The sequence below is a fragment of the Chlorocebus sabaeus genome, chromosome 11 (assembly GCF_047675955.1).
Source record: "Chlorocebus sabaeus isolate Y175 chromosome 11, mChlSab1.0.hap1, whole genome shotgun sequence".
Classification (NCBI taxonomy): Eukaryota; Metazoa; Chordata; class Mammalia; order Primates; family Cercopithecidae; genus Chlorocebus; species Chlorocebus sabaeus.
Window position 1 is genome coordinate 9,834,662 of NC_132914.1, and position 13,888 is coordinate 9,848,549.

Sequence of the window (13,888 nt, forward strand, 5' to 3'; positions counted from 1 at the left end):
TGGCACATGTATACATATGTAACAAGCTTATATGTTGTGCAAAACATACAGGTTATACTTTATTATATATACCATAAATTATATATATGTATATACACTTTATATACTATATATATACACTTTATTATACTTAAAGTATAATTTAAAAAAAGGAAAAAAGTATACACATTCTATAATCACCTTGAAAGAAAAAGAAAATCTTTGAAAGAGATAAAAAATTCCATATGCTCCACTTGCTACAATTCTGATGGTTTCCAAATACTTTTACTTATGTGAAAATGCTATCATATCCAACAGTGCCTTTAGAGCTAAGCTAACAGTAGGCTATTGATCTTTAGCACATTGCTTTTTCTGTTGTGTTATTCATTGGGCTTTCTCACATTTATGTTCCCATTTTTCACATTTCACAACTTTCTTTGGAGCACAGATATTTCAGGAAGATTTTAGAGTCTTTGAATAGCATTATGGACTTTTTTACATTAATTTTTACTTTTACAAAATTGTGCTAAATATTATTTCTGTTAATTACTGAGTTTTGTGGGGGCCCCTTAAATTGGAACCCCAGGCTATGCCTCATCTGCTTCACTCTGGTACTGGCCCTGAGAGAGGAACAGAAAAAGAATGGTTAGAAAAACAAGAACAAACGAGCCTCCCAGAATTTTGTCAAACAACAGGCCAGTTAATTAAGGAAAGTAGATATTACATAGCTAGGTATAATGAATATGCAGTGAGTGAATTGTCTCAGTAATTTATGGAGAAAACCACCAATAAGAAGTGTAGGTGGGTGGGGACAAAAGAGAGACAACAAAGTACTGCAGGCAGAATGCTTCCTTTTGCTGATTTTACCTTACAGAATTGAGAGTTTTTTCTTATACACAAGTTTAATGCCACCTTCCTCTGTCTGCAATGGACCAACAAATGATGTATGCTGAGTTAACCTTACCCAAGGACTCAGGCCCAGAAAGTTCTTCACCTTCATCTCTTCCTCGGGGTAAGTGGTTTTAATTTTCCTTTCGGCATTTGTGTATCTTCCAGAATTAGATCTTCCTGTTACATTTATGGCTTTAAATCATTGCTTTAAAGATGAGCAGTAGTTTTATATTAATGTTTAATGGGTGTTGCATGGCTTGCCTGTAGATAATCACAACTTTGGACAAAAAATTTAAACCTCATACATTTCTTTTTTTCAATCCAGTTAGCATGAAAAGCAAACATCACATGTCTTACTGAGCCTTGGTTAAAAGACTGAAGAAACAACACTTTAGGTTACACTGGGCACACTGCCTATGGGTTACCCCTTCTCCACAAGGGAAGAAAGAAAGAATAAATGAAAGAAAAGAAAAGAAAAGAAAAGAAAAGAAAAGAAAGAAAGAAAGAAAGAAAGAAAGAAAGAAAGAAAGAAAGAAAGAAAGAAAGAAAGAAAGAAAGGAAGGAAGGAAAGAGAAGAGAGAGAGAAAGAGGAGAGAGAAAGGAAGAGAGAGAGAAAGAGACAGAAAGAGGAGGAGGAAGGAAGGAAGGAAAGGAAGAAGGAAGGAAGGAAGGAAGGAAAGAAGGAAAAATATTTTACATGTATGAACTAAGGAATATTTAAGACACACATTGCAAACTTACTGTAATAACAACGTATGCTATTCCAAATTCCTCTACAAAATATCAATACTATGATTAGGTCCCAGTGCATTTTCACCCATAATATTCCTTTCAGAATACAACGTGTAGGCCAGTTGCAGTGGCTCATGCCTGTAATCCCAGCACTTTGGTAGGCTGAAGTGGGTGGTTTGCTTGAGTCCAGGAGTTCAAGACCAGCCTGGGTAATGTGGCAAAACTTCATCTCTACAAACAATACAAAAAAATAGCCAAGTGTGTGGCACACGCCTGTGGTCCTAGCTACTCGGGAGGCTGAGGTGAGAGGATTGATTGAGCCCAAGAGATCAAGGCTGCAGTGAGCTGTAATTGTGCCACTGTACTCCAGCCTGGGTGACACAGTGAGATTCTATCTCAAAAAAATATATATATATATTTTATACATATATCTTATATATATTATATATAAATATATATATATAAATATATATATAAAGTATAGGCTTAATGAGTAACATACTTCACTCTCTCAAGAGAGGGGAAAGCTTTCTGGAAAAAAATATTCAAGATCAAAGATTTGAATATCATTACTATCTGATAGTTTCTAGTTTGAAAAGTATCACAGCTTAGAAAGAGACAAGCCACAAAATACTCAAGCATATCAGTAATGAACCTACTTACCATTTGTTGAAACTGGTACTTTCCTGTGTCTCTGAAGAGTTAGGATTCTGAGTGAAAGAAGCGGGGAACACCAATGTGAGGTAATACGTGATGGATAGCATGGCCTGTGGATGGATGGGAAGAAACTAGAAACGGAGGCAGAAAATCAGTACGAAATTATTATGACACACAATTATTTTCTGATATCTAACTGGATTTACTATCATCGATAATATTACAATTGTTTACCATTCTGATATTCATTCCATATCATGCCGAGTATTTGACTTGTGCTGTTTCAAGACTGTTTAAGTTTTAAACTATTGAATTCTCAAAGTTTTAAGTCAAGAAGAAAATCTTAGAGCCATCAATTAAGTTTCACTACAATTTTCATATAAGAGTAGAGAAAATTAGAGGATTCTAATAACTATAGGGAAGATTTGGTTGAGCAAGATTTTTTTTTAAAGAGTAAGTCTTTCTTTTCCTCTGTTCATATCCAGCAAAAGTTGGAAAATGGGCATTGTCAGAAAATGAATATAGAGATAGTGAGAATCTTCCCAAATGTTGCTATGATCCCAAAGGATGCGGAAATTTTTTTCTACTTGGATTGTAATAATTATCCTATAAAATGTCATTCTGAGAGTAAACCTGAAAGAAAAAACAAGAGTAGAATAAAGCCAGAGCAAAGTATGTGACTATAGAACACTAGTCTGATATTAAATAATTATAAAACCACTACTGGACTCTGGCTAAACTGTTGAGGCTGTGGTCACTCTGTAGCGTGGTGCTTGTATCTAAGGCAGTCCACAAAACCAGAAAGAGAGATGTGAGTGATAACTTATCTTGCTTATGGTCAAATGGCCAAGGGTTTGGTCTATTAGAAAAGTGGATAAGGTGTTTGCAAAAATGCCTCTAGAGTTATTCATTCATTCAAAAATAAACTCCTACTCTGTGCCAGGCATGCTGTGAATACAGCATTGAACAAAATAGAGAAAATTATTTTCCTTCTTTGAGTTTATAGTAAAATGGAAGCACATTTGTGGAAGACAGTATTGCTATTCCTCAAGGATCTAGAGCTGGAAATATCATTTGATCCAGTGATCCCATTACTGGGTATATATCCAAAGGATTATAAATCATGCTACTATGAAGACACATGCACAAATATCTTTACTGTGGCAGCATTCGCAATAGCACAGACTTGGAACCAACCCAAATGTCCATCATTGAGAGACTGGATTAAGAAAATGTGGCACATATACACCATATAATACTATGAAGCCATAAAAAAGGACGAGTTCATGTCCTTTGCAGGGACATGACTGAAGCTGGAAACCATCATTCTGAGCAAACTGTCACAAGGACAGAAAACCAAACACCGCATGTTCTCACTCATAGGTGGGAATTGAACAATGAGAACACTTGGACACAGGAAGGGGAACATCACACACCGGGGCCTGTCATGGAGTGGGGGGAGGGGGAAGGGATAACATTAGGAGAAATGCCTAATGTAAATGATGAGTTAACAGGTGCAACAAACCAACATGGCACATGTATACATATGTAACAAACCTGAACATTGTGCACATGTACCCTAGAACTTAAAGTATAATAAAAAATACAAATTAAAAAAAAATGAAGGCACACAATTAATAAAATAAACAAATAACTAAGTCAGTATAAAAGATAAGATGGTGTTAGTGTTATTGAGAAAAATTTGAAAATAGGAATTAGCTTTCGGGGAGGGTAGCATATCAAACAGAATAATCAAGGAAGGCCTCCCTGAGAAGATGACATTGAGTCAAAACCTGACAGAAGCGAGGGACAAAGACATAAGACCCTGAGAGAGGAGTCTTCTATGAAGGTGACCAACAAGTGCAAAAACCTCAAAATGAAAACATGCCTGTGATATTGTAGGAGGTGTCTGCATGCAGAGTGTGCGTATGGAGGCCAGATGGGGTGAGGGCAAAATGGAAAACCACTACTGGACTCTGGCTAAACTGTTGAGGCTGTGGTCACTCTGTAGCATGGTGATTGTATCTAAGGCAGTCAACGAAACCAGAGAGAGAGACGTGAGTGATAACATCCAATAGAAGTGAGGGCCAGCTTAAATAGGGACATATGAGCCATTCTACAGACTGAAAAGCCAATGGAAGGTTTAGAACAATGAAATGAGATGATTTCACATACTTTTTAAACTCAAATGGAGAACAACCATAGGTAGGTATTTCCAGATAACTAACATCTGCCTGACCTCTGTAGTGATTTATTGTAACTTCATTAATTCTAATGTCATGTGGTGCCACAGAAACACAGTACAGGAGTACATTCTTCCCAGACATGGTACACTCCACTCAACTCCTTACATTTTAGCATGAACGAATAACAGTTTTTAAAAGTCACCAAGTTGCCTTTTACCTATAGTTAGGAAAAAAAACCTTTTAGGAAAAAGAACTGCTGTTCATTGAACAGTTACCATGTGCCAGACACTGTGCCCAGCATTTAGAAGAATTGTTTCACATAATCCTCTCCAAAATATTATGACATAGATATTATTCCACATTTCACAGATGAGGAAATGTGTGGGTTATGAAGGTTGAACGTATTTTCCAAAATTGCATGTTCACGCTCAGATTTGCTAGATTGGAAAGACTGTTCTTAATCAGTGTTAGACTTTAGTAATGAAAAATTACTAAATTAATGTTAGTAATAGAATTAAGCCGGGCACGGTGGTTCACATCTGTAATCCCAGCACTTTCGAGACCAGCCTGACCAACATGCAGAAACCCCGTCTTTAATTAAAAAAACAAAACAAAACAAAACAAAATTAGCCGGGCCTGGTGGTGCATGCTTGTAATCCCAACTACTCGGGAGATTGAGGCAGGAGAATCGCTTGAATCCGGGAGGCCAAGGTTGCGGTGAGCCGAGATCGCGCCATTGCACGCCAGTCTGGGCAACAAGAGTGAAACTCTGTCTCAAAAATAAATAAATAAATAAATAAATATATAAATAAATATATAAATAAATAAAATTAATTAATTTAGCAATTAAAATAGTGACTTTACAGAGCTTTCTTCACTTGACAAACAAACTTAGAGTTTCAAGGAAGAGAAGGGCGGGGGAGAGAAGAGACAGAAAGATGAAATAATGTATGTCTATAAAACTGGAAGGAAAGCCATCCCAGTGCTGTCTTGGGCTCATTGACTGCATGTAGCCATTCTTGTATCACATAGCTCTCATTAGAAGTTCTAGGCCAATATTACCAAGCTTGGTTTCCTCACATTCAGATGTATCCCTGGGGCCTTGGAGTCTCCTCTAGGTATCTACTCCTCCCTGGCCCCCTCCACTGATACAGCATATCCTAAATAGTTCCAGACGATAATCCATATGTTACAACCCTGACTCCAATGTATTATGTTTCCTCCCATAATCTTCGATCACCACTAACGCTACTAAATTCTATCTCCTCAGGGCCGTTTTAGAGAGAGCTAATTCACTTATATCAGTGTGAGCATCTTAATGTGAGAGATTATCAGGTCTGCAAACGGACTGCACAACTTAATCCTCAAGGATAATGAACCATTCAAAGTAGAAATGGCTTCATGGCCATTCTGAAACATATAACGAGAATAAAGGATCATATTATAGTATATCTGATGCTAAATTTTCTAACATGTAACTCATAGCAAGGAATCACTTACATGGAGTAATATTAGAAAAAATAAAAAAGAATAGATAATACAAACAAATTCATAGCTTCAGATAAATTAGAAAACCTTTACTTCTAAAAGTTTTTGGCTCTAATAATAGAACTTATAAAGTAATTTATAATTATAATAGATCTAATATGTTAAAAACCAAATGAGAGCAGAGGGAGTCTTACAATTAAATCAGATATATGGGAGCTATGTAGGCACAACTTCTAGCAGTGTAACTGAGGCGTATACTACCAGAATAATTCCTTATCAGAGTTGATTTAATTTTGGAAGCTATGTCCCCATGTTTCTCCAGAATGTTTTATAAGTAAGTCTCTCTTTATTATTTTTTCTATTAATTCATGTTTTCAAAGATATAGAGCAAAATATATTGAAAAAGTTGCGATGAATTTATAACATTTCATCAATATAATCATAACTTCTGAAGAACATGGGAGACTCATTATATAATAATTGAAATGATTACAGAGAAAAGCAGAGCTATCTGACACTCGGTTTAGACTATGCAATGTTGTAGACATAAGCGCATGTTATGTTATACTAGTGATAATATTGAAAATGATATGCAGTCACAAAACCTTCTCCTTTGATGGCCATACATTTGACCCAACTTGGAGATGTTTGTTCTAGGCAACAGCAAAGCACAGGATTCCATGTCCAAAAACAGAATTTCTGTATATCACCAGCACCTAACATGGTGGTTGGCACAAAATAGAGCCTCAAAAAATATCTTGACTAAATGAAGGTCTTCCTTCTTGGACGAAATGCTTTCACTTACTACCTACATTAAGACATGCATTTCATTTTTGTATAGCACTTGGTAATTTTCAAAACATCTTTCTACCTATCTCATTTGATTCTTATACCAATCCTTTGTATACACACATGCATAAGTGTTCGTATTTTATCAATGAGCAAACTCTGTTGGATCTGAGAACCCATCTTGCAGGACTCTTCTTTTAGAATGATGGATACAGGTTGTTCCCTGCCCCCATCCCCTAAGCTGAATCTAATTGTCCCTATGTTATCCCAAGTACATTTTGTGCCAGATGTACTCCACTGAGTTAACTGACTTTTTTTGGGTTTTTTTGTTTGTTTGTTTTTGTTTTTTTCTTTTTAACTTCTCAGATGTCTGTCAGGGTTCACCTTGGCATCAAGTTGCCCTGAAACTTAGCTGTGCTGGGATTATTCTCCTTGTCTTGGTTGTTACTGGGTTGGGTCTTTCAGGTAAGTGAGGCAACATCATTTGTTGCATAATACTTACTCTACTTCCATCATGTATCTTAGAGCATCTCAACATAATTTGGCCACCCCAATCTTAGTGAAAGATCAATGAATAAAAAGTCATGAAGCAAAGCTTCTAAGAGTCAGTCCATATCCACTTTGGATACCAGCCTTTCATATTTGTCTTCCCAATCACTCTGAGAGTCATCACGGGGTATTATATATGTGGCCCAAGAACTTTTGAAAAAGATCACAATTGTGCCACAAAGATGATAACAAAGAAAAGAAAAATTTCCAGTTATTTATGGTTTATTATGTACCTACTAAAATTCCAGATTGCAGCAGATAATCTCTCCCTTGGAACAGGCACAATTAGACTCATTTTGAAGATGATAAAGTTCGGGTGAGATTGTAGGCAATTTAAGAGCTTAAGTAATGCTGTTAGATGGACTTATCTAGTAGACACAGGCAACCTAATGCCCGTGTGAGTCCACCTGTTTTGTTTTTTTCTTATTTGTTTCTGTATGCTTCCTGTAGGTGAGACCTCCCCCCCCCTTTTTTTTTTTTACCACATTGCTAATACTTTTATCTTCTGTCCATATTCAAGCTTGTTGAGATTATTTAGTTTCCTGAAGTAACAAATGTAATATATCCACTTCACCACACATTTCAGCATTTAATACTCTTAATTATGTACTAGTGGCATCCTTACTACAGAAATCATCAACAGGAAAATGCAGTGTGGACATCCAGCAGAACAGGACTCAAACAACAGGTAATTGTGTGGCTTGAATTTCCTAAGAATAACAATTAATATTTGTAGATTTCATGTGTTACCTTTGGTACAATTCATAACAATCCATATGTTAAGATATTCTTATCATTCTGCTTTTCTGAATTAGAAAACTGAGGCATAAAAGGATTCAACAACTTGCTGAGGGTCACATAAGCACCAAGTGAGGAGGCTGAGAATTATACTTACGTGGTCTGACTTCTGAACCTAAGGTTTTAACCAGCAAAGCATGCTGCCTCATGAGAAGCCGCTGCTAGGATACTCCATTGTTTATATGAAAATATGTGAAATATTTGGTTATCTTAGTGAGCTGTTAAGTTTGGCCTGAAGATAATTGATAGAACTTAAACATAGAATGAATTCTTTACTATTTATTGTATTTCCTCACCATGCAGCCACATTAGTCTTGTTACAGCGTGTGTTAATAAAAAAAGGTGACTGTTGTTGAGTGACTGTAGTGGAGTATGATCTGTGTGCACATTCTCACAGAATGGAAGTTTTTTTTTTTTTTTTTTTTTTTTGAGACGGAGTCTCGCTCTGTCGCCCAGGCTGTAGTGCAGTGGCCGGATCTCAGCTCACTGCAAGCTCCGCCTCCCGGGTTCATGCCATTCTCCTGCCTCAGCCTCCCAAGTAGCTGGGACTACAGGCGCCCGCCACCTCGCCCGGCTAGTTTTTTTTTGTGTTTTTTTTTTTTTAGTAGAGACGGGGTTTCACCGGGTTAGCCAGAATGGTCTCAATCTCCTGACCTCGTGATCCGCCCAACTCGGCCTCCCAAAGTGCTGGGATTACAGGCTTGAGCCACCGCGCCCGGCCAGAACGGAAGTTTTAAGAAAACCTGAAAGTCCCTCTGGAAAATTCTATCCAATAGATCACATTAAGTAGGTAAATACCTCATTCAGCAATTAGAAATTTTCTTATACTTTTTTCTCCATGGTATGTCTCATTAATTTAGTGAAGATAATTATTTGCTATGCATTTTGTGCATCATTCAAAATCAGCACTTTTTACATGAGTTTTATATTGTTGCCTGTGTAGTGGAATAGGCACTGGTGATGAATTTAAGGAAACTGAGAAATAGAAATATTTCATCTGACTGGCTGAACTTAAACAAGTTATTCTGTCTCTCACTGTCTTAAAATGTAAGATGTGGCAGTTTAAATTATTCTGATGGTATTTTCCTACTTTGATATTTTCTGATTCCATTTATGCTCAAGATAACTGGTCACTAATTCCCAATTCTTGGTACCAGAATGAACGGTAGGCCTTGAAAACCTCAACTTTATAATAAATTCATTTTTCTCACAGTGATAATAATAAAAAACTTTGAACATTTATAATGATATGTGTGTGTGATTGGTTGTGGTGTGTCAGGGATAGGTTAGAAACATACCATTTATTTCTTATTTCCGTTTTTCACTTTAGAAAGACCGGATCTCTTAAACTGCCCAATACATTGGCAGCAAGTCCAAGAGAAATGCTTGCTATTTTCTCAAACTGTCAACGCTTGGAATAACAGTCTAGCTGATTGTTCCACCAAAGAATCCAGTTTGCTGCTTATTCAAGATAAGGATGAATTGGTAAATCATTAAATAAAATACCTTAAAAAAATTTAACACTTTCTTTAAACCATACCAATACGTCTGTGCATTAGCCCAGGGGTTTTATGTAATGGAAGTGATGACTTTGACTTCACAATTTGAATGACTAAGTGGATATGTAAAAAAATAATTAAATATAAGGTGATGAATACAATAATAGAAATAAAAACATAGAGAGAAATATCACAAAGAAGGAATAATTAATGCTGACAAGGAGTTAGGAAAGACTTCAGAGATGAGGTGATGCTTGAACTAGGTTTTAGGGGATCAAACCAAGAATAGATAAGCAGATTTAATATCCTTCTGTTCCATTTATAGACACGCACACAGAACCTGATACATGACAAAGCAATTGCATTTTGGATTGGATTAAATTTTTCGTTATCAGAGAAGAACTGGAAGTGGATAAATGGCTCTTTTTTAAGTTCTAATGAGTGAGTATTAGATGAGCTAATTTTAATATTCAATTTATATCAGGTTTACACTGCAAAATGGTAACACTGAAGATTGAGTTTTGTAGTTTTAATTTGGTTTAAAAACTCTCCAGAGGTTCAGAATACGCTAAGAAGATGGATGATTTCAAAGTTGGTTGGAAAGTTCTATATATGAAAATATATCAGCTCTTGATAAGAAAATATATATTTATCTGCAATGGAGTTTTAGGGGACAGGAAATAGACTAACTTATTTGGAAAGGGCACATTAAATTAAAAATAGTGATTATCTGGAGACCACTGGCACACAGAATGTCTTACATTGTATTTTTCAAACTGTGGGAAAATATACATTAGCAGGTAATGAGATCAATTTAGCGGGTCACAGCTGGCATTAAAAGAAAAGAAAAAATAGTAAATATCAGAGTGTGGAACCCAGACACCCACGCTGTGACAAAAATTGCAGTATATTTGAACCACTGGTGTGAAAGGCAGAGGTACATGAGAGGATGTGATGAAAACATGTATAAGCCACAAAAGAGCTATTTGCTGTTTTCTCTTCAGTGTTACGTGCTTTTATCTTGTGTAAGATGGTCAAAATTACCATCAACGTACTATGAGGGTTGATGCAACACAGGCAAATTTCATATTTTAGCAGAATTCATGGATAATTTTGCAGAAAAGGGTAGGGTATTTTCTTCCCTCACAAGCAAAAATGTGTAGGCCTTCAACCACATTTCTGTAAAGAACTTTTAATGAGTTTTTCAAAAGAGATAATATAAAGAGTTATATTTAATAAGTCTGTAAATGATTTAGTCAAATTGGCAGAATTTACATTTAAAATGTATTTTCTGTCACTTGAAAAGAAGAGGTTAAAATTTAAAACATAGGAGAATGTTTAAGTTTGTCTAAAGTATACTAATAATTTATTAAGTATGGAAAGTATTAAACACTGAAAGAAATGTTGGCTCAATCGGCAAAGTTTTAACATTATATGAGTCACATTCTAAAAAATTTCATAAAGTGTAAGATTTTAAAACAAAGATGATTTAAAAATAAATGTTCTGGACTAGAATAAATTTATGAAAAGCCAAACATACACATTATATTTAAAAACAACTCTCTTGATTTTTATATTGCTTTCTGGGGGTTATTTTCTATATTTTATTTACAAATAAATGAAAGTATGTTTGCTATTAATTTATTTTTATCTTTTCATAAAAATGTTTTCATACATGGTATTGGTGAATTAGCATTTATTAAATATAGTTTGTGTGTGTTTCTTAACGGGGTCATAATGCAAAATGTTTATTTTATTGTGGTTCCCAGTAAAAAATAAATTTGAAAACATTGAAATGTGAACATAAATATGTATAAAGTGGATGGAGTAAATTCAGTTGAACCTCTCATTTTATTCAGAGGAGAAAGATGATGCTTTAAGATAGGAGTGATCAGGTAAACCTGGAAGGCATCATGTTATAGCACCAATTAGACTCTGTTTTTATCTGCAAGGCAGGGAAAGAAAGGAAAGAATCATAATATATTTTACAGGATTGTTTTGGGGGCTACAGGAGACAATGTGCAAGAGCTAGCCAGATGTCTCATCAAGGAAGGCCTGGAAAACCACTGAGGGCCTTTTGGAAAAGGAATTGTTGACTTGGCCAGATTGGCATTTAAAAAATTACCCTGATAATTTAAGAAAGAATTAAAAGGGTGGAAGAGACAAAATATAGGGAACTTTTGCAATAGCCCAGTTGAAAGAAGTTCTTGGTTTGACTAGAAGGTTGGGCAGTAGGAAGAAATCAGACAAGCAGCCCCAAGAGGTTACATGAAAAAAATGGAACAAAGGACTAAAGAAAAGCTGTGATGGAGCCCTGCACGCTGCCACCACCTCATCCGTTTGAGACAAATAGGAGAGTCTTGAGCTCACATCATCTTTGCAACTCAACCCTAATATAGCCTGTCCCATTGTTTCAATTATATCGCCACCTCCTACCTGCAGTGAGCCACGGGACTCATGCTTGTTTGAAACTAGTATTATATTGCTGCAGACACCCATTCACCTCTGTTTGGAATGAGAATGAAAGGAACCTCTGACTGCATAACCATGAACTGAGCCACTTTTTCTCACTGCTTTCAAATTCTATAGACCCTGAACATCCATCGTGCCTCCAGATATTTTTCATATTTACTGAGCATATATTTTTGAAGTATTGTCACATTTTCATATTTCATCTCCATGTCTCCCCTAAATATTAGGTGGCTATAGCGTAAATATTTCAGAAAACCGTGGCTCAGTAAAGAAACATTTTTAAAGTGACCTATTAGTAGAACAATAAGAAGACTGAATCCCCAGTTTTCAAAGTGTCTCTCTTTTTTAAATGTAATTGTGAAGTTTCTTGTTAGAGGGATTGTTTTCCAATGAAGATGAACTTGAAAGTTCCAGAGGTTTCCATTAGCTCTATCTTAAAAGTTCATACCATTATATTTGTGACTGTGTACCTTCTTTGTTTAACAGTTTATCTTTCTACTGCTTCCTGAGAGTCCTAGGAAATAATGGCTAAGTGAGAATAGCTATGAGAAAATCCTAAGCACTAAGACAGACTTTTCTTTTCCTCTCCAGCTTAAAAATTACAGGTGAGGCTAAAGAAAACAGCTGTGTTTATATCTCACAGACATCTGTGTATTCTGAGTACTGTAGTACAGAAATCAAATGGATCTGCCAAAAAGAACTAACACCTGTGAGAAATAAAGTGTCTCCTGACTCTTGGCTATGAATCCCATCTCAATTTATTTGCTTCCCATTACTGATCTCTGTACTTTTAACTGCACATACTATTGGTACTACCTAATGTACATTCACTGGCACAAAGTGAACAAATTCTGAGAATTATTCAACTGGTATGAATCTTACGGAAGTTCATGTTTATCATATTCATTCTACAAAATGAGGAAACAGAGACATAGAGAAAACACGTATCATTTTAAAGAAACAGTGATATTCTATGGTGAAGGAGTGAAGGATGTCCCTGAATATGCCAAATTGGTATATTGATTGTTTTGTGTTTAAAACAGTGGAGAAATTGCAGATTCAGAAAGGGAGAGCTGACCTGTCACTTCCCACATGTGGCAAGCCATAAAGATTCCTCTGGGAGGGCTACCCTAGTCATACAAGGGCAAGAAAATAGCTCTTACTGACAGAGACCTGGAATTGGATGCTGCAATGAACCTGAATAAAGATACTTAATAAACACTTATCTTTCGCCTATTTGACAGCCCCCCACAACTAATATATCTCCTAGTGACTCCTCTAGAAAATGGATTGCCCCTAGCCAACTTTTCTTCGTCCTGTCATTTCTTTTCACATTTATCATTCTTGGTCTAAAAAGTGTAAAAGCATCTTGCTTAGGCCACTTCTTTGGATTTCACTCTCTTGTGAGTTCGTCATGTACATGCAAAATGAATAAAATGTGTATACTTTTATTTTGTTCATCTGCCTGGTGCCAATTTAGTTTCTAGATCCAATAGAAGAGCCCACTATGGGCTAAAAAGGGGCTTTGGAGGTGATCTCTGGCTCCCCTTCAACGGGAAGAACCCCAGACCAGCTGAAGAGAATTAGATTCTAATCCTGACGTGTATGTGTGGCCTTCATTGATCCCTTCCATGTCATGGCTCATCTCCAGGAAAGTTTTAGTAAATAATTGCTAAATCCCTGTGCATCTATGATAGTCTATCATGCTTTAAACCACTACACAATTGAATTGTGGCAGAACATTGATTAAATTCCATTCTTTTAACTCTGACACCAGAAACCCATAATTAAAGGAGTTTGGGAAGGGACTTTAACTCTTCCTGCCATTCCGTAGTTCTTCCCATTTTA

At 36.1% G+C, this 13,888-nt stretch overlaps 1 protein-coding gene across 1 annotated transcript; it reads left to right on the forward strand.

Moving 5' to 3' along the window:
- The first annotated feature begins 829 nt into the window (after positions 1-829).
- On the forward strand, positions 830-13,624 carry KLRB1 (killer cell lectin like receptor B1). Its single transcript, XM_007967560.3, has 6 exons — positions 830-991; positions 7,089-7,187; positions 7,885-7,959; positions 9,400-9,554; positions 9,894-10,009; positions 12,632-13,624. Exons 1-6 carry the CDS (start codon positions 907-909, stop codon positions 12,783-12,785), a joined length of 684 nt encoding a protein of 227 aa, XP_007965751.2. The 5' UTR covers positions 830-906; the 3' UTR covers positions 12,786-13,624.
- The last annotated feature ends 264 nt before the right edge of the window (positions 13,625-13,888 follow it).